The sequence below is a fragment of the Triturus cristatus genome, chromosome 9, assembly GCF_964204655.1.
Source record: "Triturus cristatus chromosome 9, aTriCri1.1, whole genome shotgun sequence".
In the NCBI taxonomy this organism is placed as follows: domain Eukaryota; kingdom Metazoa; phylum Chordata; class Amphibia; order Caudata; family Salamandridae; genus Triturus; species Triturus cristatus.
In genome coordinates, this window is record NC_140592.1 from 723,263,402 (window position 1) to 723,287,086 (window position 23,685).

General features: G+C 45.0%; 1 protein-coding gene across 2 annotated transcripts in view; it reads right to left on the bottom strand.

Moving 5' to 3' along the window:
• ATL3 (atlastin GTPase 3) overlaps positions 1-23,685 on the bottom strand; it is a 230,404-nt gene that overhangs the window by 139,296 nt on the left and 67,423 nt on the right. For both annotated transcript variants that reach the window (XM_085625910.1, XM_085625911.1), the window contains exon 4: positions 8,472-8,576. In XM_085625910.1, the coding sequence (XP_085482036.1) occupies positions 8,472-8,576 (105 nt within the window). The remainder of the gene's footprint in view (positions 1-8,471; positions 8,577-23,685) is intronic.

Sequence of the window (23,685 nt, forward strand, 5' to 3'; positions counted from 1 at the left end):
TAAGAAATGGCTTTGAGGGAGTTCAATACATCAGTGAGATGTGGGAGGGATAGAGCTTCGAAGGCATACCATTGCAGATCATATGGGATGGGGTGGGTATAAGAATTGAAGCAGGATTGGTGTTGTCAATGTGCTGTTGCACCTTCTGTATTTTTCCACAGAAGGAGAGGTTGATGACATTGCACTTTTCTGTGGAATGAGAAATGGGTTGGCCTAGCAGCAGGTTGATGCAGTTCTTTACTGTCTTGAAACTGCATTTCACTTCCGTTGGTGACTTCATCTATGATGATCACATAGTACTTTGCTTTGGCCGATGTGATGAGCTGCCTCCATGTTGCGCAGCAGGACTTCAGTATCAAGAGCTCCTCTGGAGTTAGGTTGCAAATTGAGACTCACTCTGATTGGTGGCCATCACATGGATGGTTTCACATGGATGGTGTCACATGGATGGTGTTGTGCTAGGGTCAGCAGACTACCATGTCTGTGATTACCTTTCATTAACCCCTTCGCTGCAGCGGGAATTCCGCCGCAGCGCTGGGGGGTGCGGGGGGGGGGCAGCGCGGTGGCGCTGTGCTCATGACGGAGCCACTCCATCATGAGCCACGGTTGAGCTGTGCTCATGACGGAGTGGTTCCGTCATGACTCCGCCCAGTTGCGTTGTCCCCCTGCACAGGCGGGGAAACAGCGCCGCGTGGGCGGAGCGGCCGCCAACGGTCGTGGCATGACGGAACCGCTCCGTCATGAGCACACGGCAACCGTGGCTCATGACGGAGCGGTTCCGTCATGAGCGGGGAAGGGGTTAAAGTAGATTTTAAAAAACAAGCAGCGTGCTTTCCCTTAAAGAAACGGTGCTATGTTAAAAAAAATAATAATAAAGTTTGAGAGGGGTCCGTGGTCCCCGACCCACTCCCCCAACATTTATTTTTACATTGACAAAGGTAAAGAGGTCCCAAGTGGACACCTTCCCTTTTGCCAATGCCTTACCACCCCAACTCGGGAGTTGGTAATTTTTCAATGTTTTGCCACTGGATTTCAGTAGCAAAACACAGACATGTCATTCCAATTCGGAATTTGGAAGGGACGCATACTTACCCCTCACAAATACCGAATCTGTATGAATTGCAATCCCATTTTCAGAGTTGGGAAAGGCTTACCAACTCCTAAAAAGTGATTAACATATAAATAAATTAAAAAAAGATTTTTTCGTGATCGCAAACTCCAAACTGGAGTGTTTGAGACCGTAAAAATTTAGAATGCTCCCTTGGACGGAATGACAAGTCTGCAGTTGGTACATTTCAATTTCCCGTTCATAATGATATGTGAATTCATTATTTTCTTTAATTATTTCAAAATCATGTTTGGGTTATCAATACTTTATCTAGTCTGAAGCACAGAATAGCATTTTAGTAATCAAGAAAAGCCACAACAAGGTTTCACTCTGAAAACTAATGTTTCAGATGTGATTTTCTGTACTTATCTTGACAATTGGCTAAATTAAAAGCACAATGAACTTGAACACACTAACAAACGTGTTGAACAGACTTACCTTTTGGGTTTTTTGGGTGAAGGTGACAGATATAGTTAATGTAATAGGGCTAAGGTATATTTTGGCCAAGGTGAGAACAGGTTAAAATAAAAACAATTTTAAAATGTTTCTTGAACTTTACTTGTTAATGTGATCAATTCTAAACATTAAGAGACAAACTCCATTTAACGTTTGTCTGATTACTAAAAATTATGCAATGAAGTGATTTTTAAACATGATTAAAAAAAATGGACATCGGAGGTGCGAGGCTCCCGAGGACCTCCGCAACCTCCTACGTTTATCCTATCTTCATCCTGCCTCGGTTGAGGGGACTGTGTCGGTGAGCCTGAACTGAGGAGGTACCCGTTTCCCGTTCTCGAATCGGACTTCGGGTACCGGAGTGAGCACCGATTGAAGTTTGCGGCCTACTTCTCGCCGGACCCCGGATTTGCGCTGGGGGGTGACCCAGTGGCAAAGTGAACAACAGCGGCGGGCTGGGCCTGGCGAGTCGCGTACCCCGCACTTTCGCTTTCACTTTCGCACCCCCTTGCCGTCTCTGCAAGTGAGATCGCGGAGCTCTTTGTGTTGGTGTGGCCTCGCTGGGAGACCCGGCCTGCCTGCCGGCTGTGACCCACCCCGTCGACCTGGGTGGCCCCCCGGAGCTCGTGGCCTTGATTGCTTGCCCTCGACGGCGTAGCTGGTGCGGGTGTGAGACCCGTGGCGATGGCCGCGAAACAAGATGGAGATCGGTCGAAGACCAAGTCGACCCGGCGTGGCGCCGTACATCAGGCCAACATCATGGACCGCTATACCCTCCAGAAGGGATCTCCCGGCGGACCGCACAAGTCCTCTGAGGGCCCCCCTGATGCCCCGGATTTGCCCACGGATCTGACTCTGCAAGACGTCATGGGCGCCATTGCTGAGATGAAGGCCTCGGTGGGCCAGCGGTTCGACACCTTGGCGCATAAGATCGACGCGGTCCTCGTGGATGCCGGCCTGGTGAGGGCTGATCTCTCCAAGACCAACGACCGGGTTGATTCTTTGGCCCAAACCGCGTCGGGCCTCACGACTGAGGTGGCGGCCCTCCAAACGGAGGTGCACCGACTTCGTCAGGCGAGTGCGCTTATGGATCGGCGCCTGGAGGATTCCGAGAGTCGGGCCCGGAGGAATAACATCCGCATCATCGGAGTACCCGAGGGACGGGAGGAGGCGGCGGCGGATCTTTTTGTAGAGGACCTGATCGCTACCCATCTCCAGCCTCGGGGACTGAGTAAATTCTTTGCCGTGGAGAGGGCCCACAGAGTTCCCGGGGGAAGGCCGAAGGTCGGAGCCCCTCCGCGGCCTCTCATTGCCCGGATTTTTAACTTTCGGGACAGGGACGCGATCCTGCAAGCCTCCAGACTGCAAGGGCCGATTAAGCTGGAAAATATGGAGGTGAACTTTTTTCCTGATTTTACCCAAGCGGTCCAGAAGCAGAGACTGAGTTTCCTGGGCGTCAAGCGCCGGCTCCGGGACATGAACTTAAAATACGCCATGCTCTTCCCGGCTAAGCTGCGGGTAGAGGTGGATGGTCGCACGCACTTTTTTGATCGTCCCGAAGCAGCCGGGGACTGGCTGGACACTCTGTCTGGGGGTAGTGATTGAGATGGTGGGGGGGGGCGGCGGGAGGAGACGGCCCACTGGATCGGGGCTGAGGGGTTGAAGTTGGGCCTCACTCTGGACATCTATGATGCCACTTTCGACCAAGCTTCTGTCTTTGTTCTTTCCTCTCCCTTGGAGGTTGTGTGGGGTCTAGAAGGGGTACTCTTTCCTCCTCTAGGGGGTCTAGCTAGTTTCATTATATAGGGGCGACAGGCACACTGCAAGTTGGGGGGGGCTGTCTGGGCTCATGCAGGGGTGCAGGGAGGGGGGAGTTTTGTTGGGGCGGGTGGGTTGGGGTGGGGTGTTGTTCGTTTACACCACAAGGCAAAAGTATCGTTGTGTTATTTCTAAAGTGCTCTCTGGGGGACGAGTGATGGCTTCTGTTTCTGATGGGGGGTAGAGGACTGAGTCTGTTGTCCTGGAATGTCAATGGATTGGGGGACAGGATAAAACGAGGTGTGGTCCTGCAGTTCTTGAAGCGAATTTCGCCCGATATAGTTTTTCTGCAGGAGACACACCTCATTGGCAACTCCTTTTGTGCTATGAATCGACGGGGCTACCGCCTTGTGGCCCATTCGGGCTTCACGTCTGGTTCAAGGGGTGTGGGCATTATGGTTAGGAACTCGCTCCCGTTGGAGATTGATGAGGTGCTCCATGACGACAGGGGACGTTACACGGTTTTGGTGGGTAGAATGGAGGGCAGAGTGGTCGTTTTCGTGTCTATGTCCCGCCGGGGCTGCAGACGACCACCTTTGCGGATCTGGGGCGCCTCCTCCTTGGCCTTCCGGAGGGGATTCTAGTGGTGGGGGGTGATTTTAATGCTGTGGTTTCCGGAACTGTGGATCGTTACCCCCCCTAGGGATCTCCCCCGTGCCCAGGCGTGGTTGTCTGGCCTCTTGGATACCTTGGGGCAGGTGGATTGTTGGCGTCTGAAACATCCCGCGCAGTTACAGTACACCTTCCATTCAGGGGCTCATGGTAGTCTCTTATGTCCTGGTTCCGGCGGCGCATGTGGGGAGGATAGGGGAGGTGCGTCATTTGGCACGGGGTATTTCGGACCACTCCCCGCTCTTGTTGCACTTTGATATTCTTCCGAGGGGAGAGGGTAGAGTGGTCCCGATTAATCCCTGGTACCTGCGTGACCCCACCATTCGCGCAGAGCTGGTTAAATCCCTTAAGCGCTACTTTGACGAGAATGTGGGGTCTGTGTCATCGGCGGTCTCACTGTGGGAGGCGTTTAAAACGGTACTCCGGGGAGAGGCCCTGTCCCTTATTTCCCACTCCCGGAGGCGCGAGCGGGAGGAGGTGACCCGTGTTGAAGCTGAGATAACCGAGTTGGAGGGTGATCTAGAATGTGGGGTGACGGATGACAAATTACATGTTCTCCGACTCAAGCAAGCGGCCTATAAGGCCCTCGTTACGGAGGCGGCCAGGGGCCTCCGTAGAGAGCAACAGGGGAGACTGTATGATGTGGGTGATAAGGCTGGTAAATTGATTGCGTGGCTGGACAAAAAGGAGAGAGCGAGTCGAGTTGTCCCGTTGATTGAGAAACAGAATGGTGTGTGTGTCACTGAACCAGAAGAAATTGTCTCCTGCTTTGCAGATTATTTCCGTGGGGTGTATTCCCCGGTGTCCTCCCGCTCTGAAGAGGATTCCCATGCCCTGCTCAGGGATATCGCGCTGCCTTCCCTTTCGGAGGAGGACAGAGTGTCGTTGGACGCCGCTCCAACTTCCGAAGAAATTGCCCTCGCCATACGCTCGGTCGCTTCCGGCAAGGCCATAGGTCCTAATGGCCTTCCCATCGAGTTGTATAAACTGCGACCGGATACGCTGGCGCCGCATCTCCGTGCTATGTTCCTCGCGGCCCACTCGGCGGGTTCCCTCCCACTAGACCAGCGTCTAGCTACTATCGTGGTTATCCATAAGGAGGGGAGGCCACGGGACCGGGTCACATCCTATCGGCCTATTTCGCTATTGAATGCGGAGCCCAAAATTCTCGCCAAAGTGTTGGCCAATCGGCTGGTCGGCGTAGTGTGTGACTTGATTCACCAGGATCAGTCCGGCTTTATCCCTCATCGCAACACAGCGCTTAACCTGCGGCGTTTGCATGGGGTGCTCGCACGTGTCCCGTTTATACGGGAGCCGGCCATTTTGGCGTCCTTGGACGCCACTATGGCGTTTGACACACTTGAATGGCCATATATTTGGGCGACGCTCGCGAAGTTTGGGTTTGGCCCCGGATTCATCGGTTGGGTAAAATTGTTGTACTCTGGCCCGCTGGCGCAGGTGGTTGTGAACGGTAGAGTGTCGGCTCCGTTTGGGCTGGGCAGGGGCACGCGACAGGGCTGCCCATTATCACCGCTCCTCTTCGCGCTTGCCCTGGAGCCCCTGGCGGAGTGGCTGCGGTGGGAACCTTCTATTCGTGGTCTCCGCTGGTCCCCCGAGTATGAGGACTGCGTATCTCTATACGCTGATGATATTCTCCTGTACCTGGCTTCCCCACGTACATCACTGATAGTACTGGTCGACGTATTGCATTCATTTGGCCTTAACTCCGGCCTTGTCATCAACTGGGCTAAATCGTGCGTCTATGTTCTCTCTGGGGAGGATCCTATCCTTCCGCGGGGCTGTCCTATCCAGATCGCCCCGCGGGGATTTAGGTACCTGGGTGTCTTCATTACCCTGGACGCGGAGGCCCGATATAGTCAGAACTTGCTTCCCCCCCTCCAGCGCCTGAAGGAGGATGTCGCGCGTTGGAGGCGCTTGCCGCTCTCGCCGCTCGGCCGGGCGGCATTGTTTAAGATGATGTCGCTGCCGCGTTTCCTGTATGCTCTGCAGAACACAATGGACGTCGTCCCGGCGCGCTACTTTCGCGAGGTGGAGAGTTTGCAGCGCCGACTGTTCTGGGAAGGTAGACCGCGTATCGCCCTGACGAAGCTGACGCTCCCGTGGTAGGACGGGGGGGATTGCCCTCCCGGATATCAAACGGTATTATTGGGCCTCCCAGCTGGCTGCGATTAATCACGGCCTGTACGGGCCCGCTCTCAACCCGGCCTTTGAAATGGATAAGATGTTACTGCCGGGTGGCAATTATAACCGAGCGCTTAACTCCAGCTCGCTTGACGCACGTCTGACGGGCCCCACGCGTGTCATGGTACGAGTGTGGCACGCGGCTAACGTGGCGATGGGGTGGAAAGATCGTTTGACCCGGGCGTCGCCACTATACGCATCGGAGCAGTTGGGCTCCTTGTGGACCTCGAAGGGCTTTGAGAAGTGGGACATGATAGGCATCAGCAGGGTGGGTGATCTCTGGACGAGGGGGGGATTTAAAACGTTCGAGATGCTGCAGACAGAATTCCAATTGCAGGACAGGGAGTACTTTCGGTATATGCAGATCCGTCATGCGCTATGCTCCGTATTCCCGGACGTTGCCTCCATCCCGGAGTATTCCCCTCTGGAGGATAGAGTACTAGATGGACATGTACCGGACAGCACGATTTCATTAATCTACAAAAAACTTATCAATGACCGCTCAGAACTGCTGACTAACCTTCGTGAGGCATGGGTTGCCGATGGATTGGAGCTGGATGACGAGGACTGGGTATCTGCGGTGGCCTCCCCGAAAGAGGTGGCCATACCGGCCCGCCTTCGTTTCGTCCAGCTCAAGATACTCCATAGGGTCTATGTTACGGGGCCAAGGTTACTGCGTATGGGCTATGCTGTGGACGGGTTGTGCAAACGTGGGTGTGGTTCTTTGGGGACCTTTCTCCATATTTTGTGGGAATGCCCGGAGGTGGAGCGATTCTGGCGTGGTGTGCATGAGGTCCTGCGGGTGGTTACGCGTGTGTCGCTGCTGCCCGAAGCGAGGAGATGCCTTCTGAATGTGTGGGAGCCAACCGACTACTCGGTGCCGCAGACGTGGTGGGTGACTCTGGGATATATGGTGGCCAAACGCGACATCGCTCAACTGTGACTGTGGGGCTCCCAGAGGTCGCCGACTGTCTCGGCATGGAAGGATAACATGGATTGGTGCATGTTTCGGGAAAAGGTAGTGTATGTTGCAAGAGGTAAGCCTGGGGCATGGGTGAAAGTATGGGGCCCCTGGAACGCCTACCGCGGGGGAATCTGTACCCCGCCGTTATTGCCCGATCCGTCACCGGCCTCGTCCCCTTAACCAGTTTATCTACCCGGTGCCGGGCACTGAGTCCCCCTAGTCCCCGTTCTGACCTTTTCCCCCCCTTGATACTCCTATGGATTGGTAGGGTCCCCCCTCTAGGGGAGCACATGCTGCTGTTTCCGATTGTGGGTTGCCTTGTGGATTTGTTTTTTGTTGTTATTTATATTAAAATGAAACCGTTATGTGGGGTCCGGAGGGTGTGGCTACCACCGCTTCTAACTCCTGTGCATTTCCCTTTGCCGCGGCATGCACGCTATTGTTTGTATCACGTACTCCTCTTGCCTGCTAGCGGCTGGCCTGAAGGTTGTAGGCCCATCTTTGTATATTTTTTTAATTTTGTAATAAACGGTTTAAAAAAAATAAAAAAAAAATGGACATCACCATGGAGAAATAAAACTATAGAATACAATAAATTAATTTGAACTACATTCTTAGGTAGGTGGATTATCACCACCATATCTGACCCTGATTTTCAGTGATGGGACTTTTTCTTCCCTTTAGGTTTACACAAACTGAATTGTTTAAATCTTTAAAGAATGCTTGAAAAAAAAGAACAGCAGGTATAGGAATATAAAAAATTAAACACATTTCCGAATAGGCCATGCCGAGGAGTATTATTCACTATTAGAAGAAACTTCAACATCATGAAACAACTGATGTTTACTTATGTGTGGTACCTCTTTTGTTTGGGTTCAACAATAACTAATTATTGGAAACTTTAACGTGGATAATTTTAAGAAAAATTAAATAGCCAATTACCTTATCTTTGCATCTGAAAAGCTTTGATCCAAGAGATATTTGGAAAAAATTGTGTGCGTGTCCACGTGTACACAAAGGAAAGCTTTTGCTAAATACCTGCTCATTAAAATACATAGAAATGTACTTCGCACTTTATTTCTGTACAAAAGCAATAAATTAATAAGTATACTCCATTCTCGATAGAATCTAGAACATTTTTGTCAACTTTTTCACCTCAATAAGAGCCACAAAAGATTGTTAGAGATGGCATTTTTTAAATGAACTTTCAGGGTTATCTGCTAATTACTAAATTGTGTGGATTCTGAAAAACCTAACTTAAACTTGAGTGTGGGCTATACAGACTAAGCACCAACTATTTCTATTACTCACTTGGATGGAGCTGGTCATTGTGCTGAGAGCGAAGATGGTAGCACAGTCTTTTACTGTTGATTGGCTGTCAAAAGCTCCCTGGGTGTCCATCAGAACCACTGCAACCTATAGAAGAAAGAGAACGGTAGACACATTTAAAAGAATGTTTAGCTTCGATCTAAACCTACATAAAAGCTGTGACAAATCTTTCACAAATTTTCGGTTTGCTCAAAAGGAGCAGCATGAATATTAATGCAGGGACAAGTTATTGTGGGGTGGCAATGAAGCCCAAACAGACAGAAGAAGGTGAGCAGAAAATGTATTCCATTTTAATAAGGTGCAGTAAATGAATTTATATGGCGAGCAGCCACGGCGGCCATCAACTGTCAATCTTAACGTTCTCACAAAAAAGAAATGCCACTTCCCATGACCAACATATGCAAACACACCACATTCTACATTCATCCACAAACATCCTAATATTTAAGCCTGGGCGGAGTTGGCAGAGTTTTACTCTGAGAAGTGCCAAAAAAACTCCACTGCGCTGTCTGTAATGTCACAATGCTCGCACTAATTTCTAGCGCTGGGAGTTTGCCCCACACTGTAAAATCAGCACGAACTTCACTACACGTCGCGCCAGAGGGCGCTGCTTCTTTCTACCACTCGAGTAGATATTCTATTCGAGCAGCAGCTTTCTCAACATGAATAGGAGATTTCTCAACGCAAACGGTCGTGATCTGCTGCAACTGCCCGCGATGAGAAATCTCGCTGGGAGGTGGTCCAGTGCATGATTTTTTCCCGCGAGTGCTCCCAAACTTACTGTTGGGGAGCCTCTCGAGAGAAAAAACACTCCACTCCGCGTCACTTCTCGGAGTCTTTCTGAACGCCACACGGAGCGGGCAAAACTCCGCAGGTGGAGCCGAAGTCTTCACCCATCCCCACTAATATCCCACAACCATGCTACACACACACACACACACACACACACCTTTTTTTTTTTTTAAAAACAAATTTTATTGCATTTTATGAACGTTAGAAAACTATGGTGTACAGCCGAAGTTAGATTATGCCAGTAAACTGTACAAATGTATAACAAAGCAATGGATACCACATTTCGATTGGATTGAATATCACATTGTGGTTAGCCTTGTAATATCGTTATTGACTGCAGTATAGGATCAATGAAAAACTATAGTTACAAAGAAAGAGTTTGTGAACAATTAACAGTACTTCACACCCGAACCAAACTTGTCTTCTGTCCCATATAAAGTCTGTGCAGCAGACTTATTATTGGCAATATGTTTACATCATCTGCCCCAGGAGCATAAACGAAAAGGGATATTTCATCTAATAGCACCCACTATCTTAAGTCATGAAGTAAAGAAGAAGAATGAGTAAGGAAATGATCTTTCACATGAGGTATCTAAACTACCGCCAAGCACTAAGTAACTTAGCGGCAAGAGGTGAAGCAGAAGCATTGGAGGCACTGGGTCTTTGCGTGATTTTCATCACAAACTTGAGCAGCGTCCAGGCCACTGTGTCGGCAAAACATGAGGGTGCGTCTAACAACTACTAGAAACTTTCACAGAAAAGTGTAATAGAAAAGAGGCTTGCAAGAACACCAGCACCTCAGTGGAACGCACCACTGTGAGGTCATGCGTCTGCAGCATGTTGACGACCGGCATCTTTGGAAAAGAGAAGCTTGGAACGCCACTGATGTAGCAGAAATAAGCGCCATTGTGAGCACATCTGTGCATTCCTACAGCAGGTGTGTTCAGAACAAGGAGTCATGGAACACCACTGTGGACGCTGATAAAAGGAGGTTTAGAATAGGCCTGGGCGGTGAATTCCGTTCCACTCGCGGAATTTGGGTAATTTCGTGTTCCGCGGAGAACGCGGAATTGCCAAACATTCTGAGATCCGCGGCTTCGCAGAATTAATTTGTTCGCGATTTCAAATTGCGTGTTCATTAGATATTTCCACCTGAGCACGCAAACATCGTTCGTGAACATGAAAAAAGCATCGCGAACTGGCGGAACAAGCAATAACGCGTGTTCGCGGAATTTCTGCGTGCTCGCGGAGATTTTTTTACCACTTTGCGGAGCTTTGTGTAGCGCACCTACGCAAATTCCACCCACCCCTAGTTTAGAATGCCTTCGGAGCTGCAGTACAATAGACCATTGTGAATGCGTCCCAGCATTTGACAGTTGGGTGTTATCTGAAACACCATTGCGCAGCACAGCAGAGAATTTTAATTGAACCAGTAGCAAATAAAACAGAGGCATCGCGTATGAGAATGGTGACCAAATTATTTATGATAGTTTCCTATTTTACATTTATAATAAGTGTGTATATCAATTGAATACTATATTGCATACTTTTGTATCTAGTAAAAATCGGAAATCAGTGACACCTCCTCCTAAAGCTTTTCTTCCAGCACCGGGTGAAAATACAATGTGCTGAGAAGCCTGGAGGGGTGCTTTCAAAACATATTTGGAGGCACTAGCAGCATCATTTAGGTGCAGATGGTGTGAAGTCTTAAAGCAACTAGCGTTCTAGAAAGATAAAATGAAGGAGATGGTGATATGGACTTTTGGAGGAGGATTTTACTGCAGCAATCAGGGCTTTAGATGAGAATTATAATGGCACTAATTCTTTTCACGATAACCACAACCTGGGGAAACAATATAACCATATTCAAATGTATTACGGATGTTGGCTTCCTCGTGCAATTTTAAAGAACTGCATAAGGAAAGAATTATGTGATCAGTTAATGAATAGATCAATTGACATGAAGATTTTTAAAAAATTGCAGATTGTGAACGAGCCAATTATACACAGTGGGATTCAAGTAGCAAAAGAAAAGACACTTCAAAATGTGAACATTTCCGAAAAAAGGAATAAAGGGAACAGAAATACGATCAATGTGGTTCACAGTACAAAGAATAAGGTGAATGAAAAGAGTACGTAGTCTAAAATTTTAAAGTTGAATTCAAGCATTTAACGACAAAAACAGATGAAACAGGAAAAAAAGACTAAAATGCTAATGTTATGGAAGCACCAGGCATGTTGTCATAACTGGTAATTGTCCAGCTTGAATGTGAAATGCTGCACATGCACCCTAAAAAACAAAAGAGAGGACAGATACAGGTATTCAAGCTCTGTATGGAAGGAGGAGTTTTACTAACATATTTTCAGACAAACTTGCTTTTTACAAGGGTTTTACAATAATAATGTAGTCAGGGAAGGGATATAGTCAAGTGTGTAAAGGTCAGGAACGTGCCACTGGCTACGAGGGCTGCTCTTTGGTCGGAATTAAACTAATTGTGCGATTGAGGGATCACTGAACCGACTGAGAAAGCTGAATGGGTGAGTTCCACTATTTTGGCAAGGAAACCTGATGGGAGAATTCGTATGTGTTTGGCTCTCCATGACTTGAATAGAGTGGAATAGGTGGATCAACTTCCATTAGCAAACATCAATGAGATGCTGGCCATGATTGGAGATGGGACAATGCTAGATCTCTCGAATGCGTACCATCAAAACCAAACAGCATTCTGCATCTCCACACCCCATTTATTAGTTTTGATGAGCTATATGACGTTTAAAGAATGCCATTTGGTCTTGCATCTGCTTCTGCAGTATTTCAAACACTTTAGCCGCCCTAGGCATTACCATGGCAAAGACACAGACTCCTTTGGTCCAGCGGGTGAGGAAATTTCACATTCAGGGAAGTACTGAGGCCACTATCCTCTTGCTCTTCGTCAAACCAATTGTCATCTTGAGAGGGATGAGCGACCTCATGGTCCAGAAAGATGACCTTACAACATGGTGCTGTCAGTGGTGGGATTTGAACCCTTGAATTAGTGGGGCTTGTGACACCTAATCCAAAATAACTTGCCTCTGAGCTGTAAGATAAAGTGTCTGTGAGAGACGAGGAGAAGCTCCGGATCTACATTTAGAGTATCAGAAAACAAGGAACTGACATCTGCACATTGGAGTGATGCATATATAGACTCCATATGCCCTTTCTGTAGCAGAATGGCGTTGGTGTGGAGCTGAACAGCGCCACCTACCAGTGCACAGACGTACTGCTGAAATATTTTCAGATCCAGTCTAATGCCTTGTAAAAATTGCGATTCTCATATTAACATGACTAGAGAATCTGGATTTCATTAAAGACACAGAGGCTGACATTATGCATTTTCCTTTAATGCAGTCCAAGCAGCCGCATACATCATAATAGTAAAATTCCAAAGAAGAATAAAGGCAACACATAAATGCCATGAGACACTAACAATCAGCCTCTTTTAAATGAAAGATAAGTAAGAAAGTCCATAAAACTTGAGGCGTTGAACATCAGGATAATCTTCAGAAGATCTAGTAGAACGAAGGAAGGAGGAATCCATAGATGAAAAGGAAAGACGAAATAGAAGGCTCCATCGATAACAAGGTGGTAAAATCAGTAATCAAGGAGTACCTGTAAGGAGAAAGCAGTCAGTACAAGAGAAATGAAAGTAGTAAAATCAACATAGTCAAACGGACAACATAAAAATAACAAGCATTTCAATAAAATGTGACAAAGAATAATATTAATGAAATACCACCAAAGGGTGGGAAGGGAGGGATAATGTCAGCCTCCGTGTCTTTAATGAAGTCCATATTCTCTAGTCACGTTAATATGAGAATCACAATTTCATTACAAGACCAGAGGCTACATTATGCATGTTGGTAGCTTTCTAAGACAACATTCGACATATGTTCAATAGGTTTATAATAGGGACGTGCAAAGGTACTGGCATTAGACCAGACAGCAGCTTTAAGGATGTCATCCAACTTACCTCCAGACCAAAGGGATTTACTTGCCATAGCACCTCTGAGGGAATGAACTTGAAATTTGTTTAGGTCAATACCAGCTAAGACTCATAGCAGATTTAACACATCTATCAATAGAAGGAGAGCTTATCCCTTTGTGGGGTTTAACAAAGGAAATAAGTAACTGATTAACGCCTTGTGGACGAAGCTGAAGCATTCTGCGATCGTATTCTTTCATGCATTCCACGACACAGAGGTTGGGACAAAGCTCAAAACGAGGATAGTTCTCATTTTAGTTCTCTTATGAATGTCGAATTTGACACCAAACATATTATAAGAACGGTTAGTAATTTCCAGAGCTCTAATATCTGAAGCTCTTCTACAAGAGATTAAGCATTAAAGTGTAGCTAATTTAATAGAAATGTTTTTTCTGTTAAGAGAATTGGAAGGCCAATTATTGAAGAGATCGAGAATCAGTTTAACGTCCCACAGTGTTTCATATCTGGCTTTAGGAGGTCTCCTTAAGCAAATACTTTTCATAATTCTACAGATAATGACATTTTTACCGATAGTCTTGCCGTTGATGAGGGCATGACCAGGGGAAATAGCAGATCTATAACAATTGATAGATCTGTAACTGAGCCCTCTTTCGAATTGTTCAACAAGGAAGTTGACTATGTCAACATTAGGGGCCTCCAAGGGGTCCAGGTTCCTTTCCAAGCACCAACGTACCCATAATTTCCAGATATTGTTATATCTGTAATGTGTGCCTGGTGCCCAAGATTCTCAGAGGAGAGCTGCAGCCATCTCCGAAAGGCCTGAGATTTCATTGGATCTCCTGACACTTTTCAGGCAAGAAGGGATAAACTCCCGTTCTGAATTGGGGGGATGAACTCGACCATCTACGTCTGTAAAAAGATTTTCTAGGGAAGGAATTAAAAATGGAAGATTGCAGGTCAGTTCTAGAATGGTCGGGAACCAAGCTTGAGAAGGCCAGAAAGGGGTTATCAAGAGAAGGTAACACTGTTCTGGTCTCACTTTCTGTAAGACTCACTGAAGCATGGTGAAAGGAGGGAATGCATACCCTTGTATTTCCTTCCAAGATTGAAGGAAGGGGTTTGCTGCCAGAGCACCTGGGTCGGGCATCCAGCTGAAGTAATTCTCGAGATGAAATGCCAGTCTGCTTGCGAACAAGTCTATCTCTAAGGGGCCCCAGATCTTGTTCAGGGTATTGAAAACGGAAATATTCAGTTTCCAATCGCTGTCATCTATGAGGAACCTTGAGTTCCAATCTGCAGACAAGTTCGCTTTTCCCGGAAGGTATTCCGCTTTGACAGAGATTTTGTGTTCCAAACAAAACATCCAAAGTTTCTTGGCTAGATTGGACAGGTCCGCAGATTTCGTGCCGCCCAAGTGATTGATATAAGCTACAGCTGACATGTTGTCCATCTTTAGAATGACGGACCTCCCCTGAAGAGAATGTTTGAAACTCATATGGGCGTAGAGACCAGCAGTCAATTCCAGGTAGTTTATGTGGTGAAGAGATTCCTCTCGAGAACACAGGCCACCAGCGTTTCAATTGAGTAGGCAGGCTCCCCAGCCATGAAGGCTCGCATCTGATTCCAAAATGAATTCTGGTTTTGAAGCAAAGATTGCCTTCCCATTCCACGCATCTAGGTTGTTCAGCCACAAAGTTAATTCTGAATGTGCTTCTTGGTCTAAGCAAATCCGATCTCCGTACCATAGTCCAGATCTTAGGACTCTTGCTTTGATCCTCTGAAGGGCCCAATTATTGAGGGGTCCTGGAAAAATGGCTTGGATGGAAGACAAGAGAAGGCCTAGGAGTCTGGCAAGTTCTCTCAGGGATAGGTCTTGACGTTTCAAAACATACCTTATTTCTTTTCTGAGATTTCTTTGGGGAAGTAGAAGATGGCAACATATTGTATCTACCGTGAATCCCAGAAATTCCATGGACCTGGAGGGAGTCAGACATGATTTTTCTTTGTTTATGATGAATCCTAGACTATCTAGGAGATTAATCGCGAAGTTCAGATCCTGGACTAGTTGAGAGGCATCTTGGGACATAATAAGGATGTCATCCAGATAAATGATTAGACGAACGCCTCTTGATCTTAGATAAGATACGACGGCTCTCATAACTTTGGTGAAGCACCAAGGGGCGGAAGAGAGTCCGAAGAGGAGTGCTTGAAATTGGTATAGGCGATTTTTCCGTAAAAATTGGAGAAGGGGTTGATAAATCTTTGCCATAGGAATAGTGAAGTAGGCATCTTTCAGATCTAGTTTGACTAGCCAGTGTTTCTCTAGAAGTAAATCTCTGAGAAGATGAATGCCCTCCATCTTGAAATGTCTGTACGTCAGAAACTTGTTCAGATCTCTCAGGTTTATGGTGGGTCTCCAACCTTTGTCCTTTTTTTCTACCAAAAAAAGGTTGCTTATGAAGCCTAGTTGTTCGATTGGGACTTCTAATATTGCACCCTTTTGAATCATGGAGGAAATCACCTCCTCTATAATGTTTTGTTGGTCCGGAGTCAAGGGAGTTTCCTTCGGGAAAGATGTCTGAATAGGTGTATGTGAGAAATCTATCATAAAACCTTTTACAGTATTTAGGACCCAAGAATCTTGAGTAATCAACTTCCAATTGTTTAAAAAATGTCCGAGTCTGCCGCCCACCTTTAAGGGGGAAGAAGGAGAAGGTAGAACACTCACCTGAGGATGTATTGCAATTATTTGTTCCACGAGATCTGAATCCTCTGCCTCGTCGGCCTCTACCCCTTTGAGGGTAGAACTGAGGAGTATTGAATTGTTGTTGGTATCCTCTGCCGTAGCCACGGCCTCTTGAATAGGGCCTTTGATTGAAGCGGCCGGAAGAGAGGCCCTGTCTTCCGGCCCGTCCAAAAAGGTTGTTATTAAACACTTTTAGCATATTCTGTTGCACTTTATCAAGGGCAGTGAAGGTGGAAACATATTTCCCCAGTGACTTGATGAGGTCCTCTCAAAAGTGCAGCCCTTTAGGGCTCTGTGAGGGTTCTTAGTCGGCTAGATCACTTAATTTGGGGTTTACCTGCTGGAGCAGGATTTTCTAATGAAAATCTATAGGGTTTTGAAGCTCTGGTTTGTCTATTTGTCATGATTAAAATTAATAATCATTAATTAATAATTATTTGTTTTGTGTAAGTGTGTGTTTAAACTTACCAACATACTAATGAGAAGAAAACCGACAAGTGGGAACGCTTTTGTATTGTTATTTAACAATGTGCATGTTTTATTAAATAAACGTTGCTGAGTGCGGTTTATTTTAGCACGAAACGCTTTTGAATTAATGCTTTTCTGTGTTGCTAAAGCTAGATAATTACATACACATAAGGGTATTAGTGGGGTTAACACTGTTCAATCACTATGCTGTGGTAACGTTGTTTTTGTCTCTTTTAATTAAGATGGTCCATTTTGGCCTAACCAAAAATGTCCGCCGTTTGCAGCCTGGCCTCGAGTGAGAATTTGTGATGAGAAGGCCTTGCTGAACACATTTGATCACAGTCCTTGCCTGGTTAAAACTTTCCGTGAGGACAGCAGCAGTTCTGGGCAGGTTTCCAGCTGTATTGGACAGCCTTGGAGGACAAAGGAACTGTTAAGAAAGAACTCTGAGCATTGTGTCATACTTTTTTTGTTGCTTTCTTTTGTCTAAAATATTATAAAAATTGTTAGCCTAGAGAGGGTTTTTGCCACTTTGCCATTTTCTTCCCAAACCTGCGTTGGTGAGGATCGATGCTGTGAGGACGGTGACTTGGGAGATTTCTACTGAGAGACTTGTCCTGATGACCCATTCTGACATTTAGCTAGAATAGGTAATTATGAGAAAATGATTTATTCTGATTAATTTCTTTTGACTAATTTTAGATAAAGAATCATAATTTTAAATACGGTGTTGGTGATTATTTCTTGTCAATTATTGAGTACTCTATTTGATTATTGATGTATAGATTGTTTAGATTATGACAATTGCAATAGCTAGGTCTTATCGACCTCGGTGTAGATGTGGGGTTTAGGAGTTTTAGAAGGTTTCTTTCCACAGGTTCAATGCTGGTAGAGTATTTGAGTGTATGTAAGTGAAATGGGCCCTAGTGTATGGTGAGTGTATGTGCGTATAACTGTGAAATTACTCTATCCGTGGAAGTAGGGAGATTTTGTACACCCCAATCTGCATCAAGTTCCTGGTAGCAGAGTGATGATGGTTATTGATGATTGTCTTGATCTGATTAGATTGCTTGTACATTAGCTTATTGATTATTGATTATTGGTGATGTTGGTATATGTACTAATACTATATGTTGGAGTCGTCATGTTGAGTTATATGTAGTGCTTCTGGAACTTGGGAGCTAGTAGCAGTTCCGTAGTAGGGCAGAGGGAAGTATATGCTGCTCTCGGGAAAGACGGGATTGTTGGTCCTGTACATATGCAGGAAAATTCACATTGTCTGGATTCGGAATCAGTGACATTGTTATATGTTACGATTAGAGATATTTCTGGTATATAAGGAGTGCGTATGGTAGTGAAGGTTATCTGTGAAACTCTGGTTTTAAGTCCCAGGGATCCGTAAGGTTCGCCGTTAAAGCTTATCGCGGGAGAAGTAATAGGTATTCTCTGAGCTTGTTTGAGAAACTGAGTAGAAGTAAGCTGCTTGGTTGATGTGTGTTATAATTCTGTAGTGGAGCAGATTGTTCGCTGTTCTCGGGAAAAGCAGGATTCTGTGTGTATGTATTATATTTTCTTGTATGAATGTGCGTGAATGTTCGTATATTTAGTTGATTGTAAGACTCTTTGGACAAGTCCTAGAGGAAACAGTTAATGAATGTATGTTAGAAGGGCAGAGTAGAGGGATGTGCTACTGTGTCAATGAGAGGTTTCTTGTGAAATAGATTTTCTTTACTATTCTTTGGTTAGCGAAGCAGACAATGGAGATGTTTATATGTTGTAACTAATAGATTTTGTAGAAATTTGACACAGAGTCTACTGAGAAATTTTGTAAAGGAGGGGTAGACGAGTGACAAGAGACAGGAGACAGAAGTGACTGCAGCGACTGCTGACGTCAAACAGACCGCGCTCTGATTGGATATTAGATCAGAATAGTGCTCGCGCTGAGATTGGTGCGTTGGTGTGAGCCGCGCAAGGATTGGTGGAGCTATTCTAGTGACGTAACGTTCCAGGATTGGTGCGTTAGTGTGAGTCGCGCTGTTATTGGTTGAAAAATCATATTGTGTAGTTGTATTACGGAAGGGATTCGAAAGTTTTGGTAAGCGTTAAAATGTATTACCAAGAGGAGAAAAAGAAAAAATCTTTGCTCAGAAAGATTAAAAATTGGTTCGACAAGGATAAAGATGTTAAAACGAGAGAGGGTGAATTGTTACCTCCATCGAAAACGACTGCATCCTTCATGGCTGCGAGATATGGGTATCATACCTGTATATGGTTGGAGAATTGGGTTAGGTATACCAAAGAAGATGGAGTTTTAGCATTTCCAGAACATGGTTCATTTAATCTGGCCGTGTTGAAAAATTTACGGGAAAAGAGGTTATGTCTTGACCCAAGACCAAGGCCGACGCAGTTCGAGGCTTTAGTGGAATGGGAAGAGGAAGTACATGAGCGAGAGAAACAGAGGTCTGGAGGCAACTATAGGTATATGTTCGGGAGGAGACATGGTCGTGAAACTCATCATGATCGAATGACGAGATGGCGAGATGCTAGTATGTCAGAGGGATTATATCCTGTGAGAACAGTTGAAGAGGGAGCAGAAAGGGTTCCTGAGGCAGAAGTGAGAAGATATGGAGTTAATGAATATGAGGATGAGGTTTTAAATGACATGATTTACAAAAGACCACCTCCATATAGACCGGAACCAGAAGAGAGTACACCAGTTGTTTCTCCGATACGAGATACAGTGCGTATCATTGAGACAGAAAATGTGACACCAGAGTTAAGAAATGGTAATCCTTTCAGGGAGAGAGAGAATAGAAGCAGTGGCGAAAATACGAGAGAATTAGCCAGAACTACATCGGAGCTGACTGAACGGATCAAGGAGCTGACAAAAAATCTAGATGCTGTTACGGTACCCGTAACCATAGGTCCGGTTATGCCTGTTTTTGATAAGCAGAGGAAGGGTGAGAATGGTTTGGTGATTCCATATGTTGGGAATAGATTGACAAGTTTGGCTGGTCCTTTAGGAGATTCAGGAAAAAGGGCAGGAAAATTTAGACATGACACATGTAGTGAAGGATTAGAGGAGTCTAATTCAGGACTGGATGCTGGTGAAGCTAGTTGTTCAGGGATGCCGATTTTAGAACCGCAGAAGAAAGTGGTTCCAGTGAGAAAATCTACTGAAATAACAGCTGAAGATTTGAATGAATGGATGAAAGTTCTTCAAAAGAGGGATAAAGATTCACAAGCAATTGATGTTGCTAGGTTACGTGTAGAATTAGAAGAGCTTGTTGCAGGGACAGTTCCAACAGAAAGTCTAAAAAATCATCATGATGGTGAATTATTGTTTATGTGTAAGAATATCACCTGGAGAGCGAGAAATACACATGACAGATTAAGAGCAATAGCAAATGACTATGGAGTTGACATTGATAAAGTGAAAGTTTTGCAAAAGTCTTACAGGATGGATTTCACAGACAAAGACATAGAGAATTTGAATGGTACTGGTAGAACAGGACAGATTAAAGAGATGATCGCTTTATTGCGAAAATGGGGTGATGTTGAAAAGTGGAAGGATAGATGGTACAAAAAGAGAGAAGAATCAGGGGATAGGACTTATTCAGCATTTCCTGTGAGAGAAAAAGAAAAACCAGTGGATACTTATCCTATGAGAGAAATACCTGGAGGAGGATATGTACATGTTCCATGGACCAGACAGGATATTTTATCATTTACGAATGATTTCCCTCGATTGAGAGAAAAGCCCGTCGAGTGGTATAGGCAGGTAGACAGGTTTGTGAAATTGTCAAAAGTGCTGTGGATTGACCTGAATAGTCTGTTTGATATAATTGTTCCAGCAGACTTGTGGGCTGAGTGTAAAATAGTTGTGAGTTGGCCTACTGAGGAATATCCAAGAGATCAGAGAACAGGAGCACCAGATCCAGAAGTAATGAGAAAATATGAGCAGGTGATTGTATACCTGAAAAATAAAGTACCTCCAAAAGAAACAGACTGGGTTAAAATAGATCGAACACATCAGGAAGCAAAATAATCAGTTCATGCTTTTTACGAGAGGCTGATACTGGCATTTAAACAATTCAGTGGAGATGAACACCTGGGTGACAAGGATTTGAGTCATTTTGTATACAGATTTGTATATGGCCTGAGACCTGAGATTAGTGAAAGAATTCGTGAGCATACTGTGGATTGGCAGAGTAAGAAAATAGATGAGATTCTGAGACATGCAAAATACTTCAGTGATGAGATTGAAGCAAAACAGAGAAAGCTGAAAGAGAAAGCAATGTGGGCACAAGTGAAAGTTGCGGAAAGACAGGAAGCACAGTTGGTGGAACAGGCGAATAATGCAGGAAATAATGCAGGGAATAGACCTAGGTATGCAGGGAAAGGAAAGGGGAATCTTGAGGAAGCTAAGAAAAAGTTCCCATGTCACAACTGTGGCCAATTGGGACATTGGAGATCAGAATGTACCAATCCACCATTAGTGAATAATGAGGGAAAATCCTTAAATCAACAGGTGCAGAACGAGGGGAATGATCAACAGCAGCAACAGCAGAAAGTTGTGAGACAGCAGAGTCAAGAGCCAAAACCGCCCTTGCCGCAGAATAGAGGAGCACAAAAGTATAATCCGGATTCGGGATTCTACAATGATGAGCAGGTAAACAAACCAAGGCGTTCTAACCAGGTACAACAGTACTTGTTAAAGAATGAAGGGAGTGAGTCTGAGGGTGATTATTGACGGTGCCGAAGAGAGGAGGAAGAGTGCATACTTGGTGCAACTCTAGAAATAGACCAGGCAGGACCATTTGTGGATGGAAAAATAAATGAAGAAGGTGTTACTTTTTTGGTAGACACAGGTGCGACAAGATCAACTGTCAGGTCAACAGATATTAGAAATCTTCCTCTCTCGGATGAAGCAATCCAAGTAGTTGGTGTAGCCAATACACAAATCAGAACACGTCTTACTGAACCAGTAAGAGTACAAATAGGGAAATTTTCAGACATGCACAGATTTATCGCCTGTGACACAAGTCCAGTGAACCTGTTAGGTAGGGATTTGTTATGTAAAATGAATTGTACAATTTTTTGTACACCAGATGGAATAGCTTTTGAAACACCAGATGAGGATGTTTTGTACCGAGTGACTCTAGAAAATAGAGAAAGTGAGTTAATTGGTGCATATGCTGTGTTTGATCCGGAGGATTTGCCTCAAGAGCTGAGAGACACAGTGAAAAGGACAGTTTGGGATTTTACTGGAGAGGATGTGGGATTGATGAATAATGTAGATCCTGTGAAAATTTCAGTGAAAGAGGGAATTACTTATCCTAACATTCCTCAGTACAAAATGACACCAGAAATAATTGAGGGAATAACTCCTATAATTGAGAAAATGATTCAGCAGGGAGTTCTGAGAGAACTACTGAGTAGTCCGTGTAATTCACCGATAATGGGGCTAAAGAAGCCTAATGGGAAATTCAGGATCGTACAGGATTTGAGAAAAGTTAATCAAATTGTGGTGGCATGTTGTCCTATTGTGCCAAATCCATCAGTGATTTTGTATCAGATTCCACATGATGCTGAGTGGTATACAGTGATTGATTTGTGTCATGCTTTCTTTTCAATTCCATTGCATCATGACAGCCAGCCGATTTTTGCATTTAGATTTGGCCAGCGTATTTTAGCATGGTGTCGTATCCCACAGGGGTATACAGAGAGTCCTTCAATATTCAATCAGTTATTGAAAAAGTCATTGGAGAGTTTGATCATGCCTGAAAACTCAGTATTAGTGCAGTATATTGATGACCTACTTGTGGCATCAAAGACACGTGAAGCTTGTGAAGTAGATACTATAGCTTTACTGAATCATCTGGCAGATGGAGGGTTAAAAGTATCTCCAGCTAAATTGCAATTCTGCAAGAAAGAGGTGCATTATCTTGGACACAATATTGAGAAAGGTCTGAGAAAAGTGACTGATGACAGGATCAAAATTATCAGGGAAATGAAAGCCCCAAAGACCCAGAGGGAAGTGAGAATGTTCCTGGGAATGGTGGGTTGTTGTCGTCAGTGGATAATTAATTTTTCGCTGATAGCAAAGCCACTGATTAAGCTGACTAAAAGTGAGATGACAGACCCATTGGAACTAGATGGGGAACAAATGGCAGCATTTGAAGAGCTGAAAAGCAGAATGTGTGAAGCCCCTGCTTTGGGTATGCCAGATTATGAAAAAGAATTTGAATTGTACTGCAGTGAGAAAAATGGATGTGCACTTTCAGTGTTAATTCAGAAGCATGGATTACTGAGAAGGCCTATTGCGTACTTCTCATCGACACTTGACCCTGTAGCTGTAGGTTTACCAGGTTGTCTGAAATCTGTGGCTGCAACATGCAGAAGCCTAGAACAGAGTGAGGGAATCATAATGGGATATCCTGTAAGGGTATTCGTACCTCATAATGTGGCAATTCTTTTGACGAGAAGCAGAACTCAGTACATGTCACATAGTCGGTTGACTAAATATGAAAAAGTCATTCTGGGAGCATCAAATGTGACTCTTGAGAGATGTGTGAATGTGAATCCAGCGACATTGTTGCCGGATATTGAAAATGTAGGTGTGAAAACAGAAGATGATCACAATTGTTTGGATGTGCTTGATTACTGTACAAAACCGAGACCAGACATAAGGGATCTTCCCTTGCATGAGAGTGATCATGTGTTGTTTGTGGGTGGATCATGCCTGAGGAATGATGAGGGTGTGCTATGTGCAGCATATGCAGTGTGTAAGGTTTCAGAAGTAATGGAAGCATCATCATTGAAAGGAGTGAAATCTGCGCAAGTTGCTGAATTAATTGCATTGACAAAAGCTTGTGAAATTGGGAAAGATTTGAGAACGACTGTGATGACTGATAGTCAGTATGGATTTGGAGTTGTGCATGATTTTGGCCAACTTTGGCTACAAAGAGGTTTCTTGACGTCGAGTGGGACTCCAATAAAGAATGCTGAAGTGATTGGGAAATTGCTTGAGGCGATACAGCTGCCTAAAGAATTAGCAGTTGTGAAATGTGCTGCTCATGGACAAGGAGATGATTTTGTGACAGTTGGCAATAGATATGCTAACGACATTGCTCAATATTGTGCAAAGAATAACCAGTCTATTAATCGGGAACGAGAGGGTGAAATGTCTTTTTGTTCCGTGATG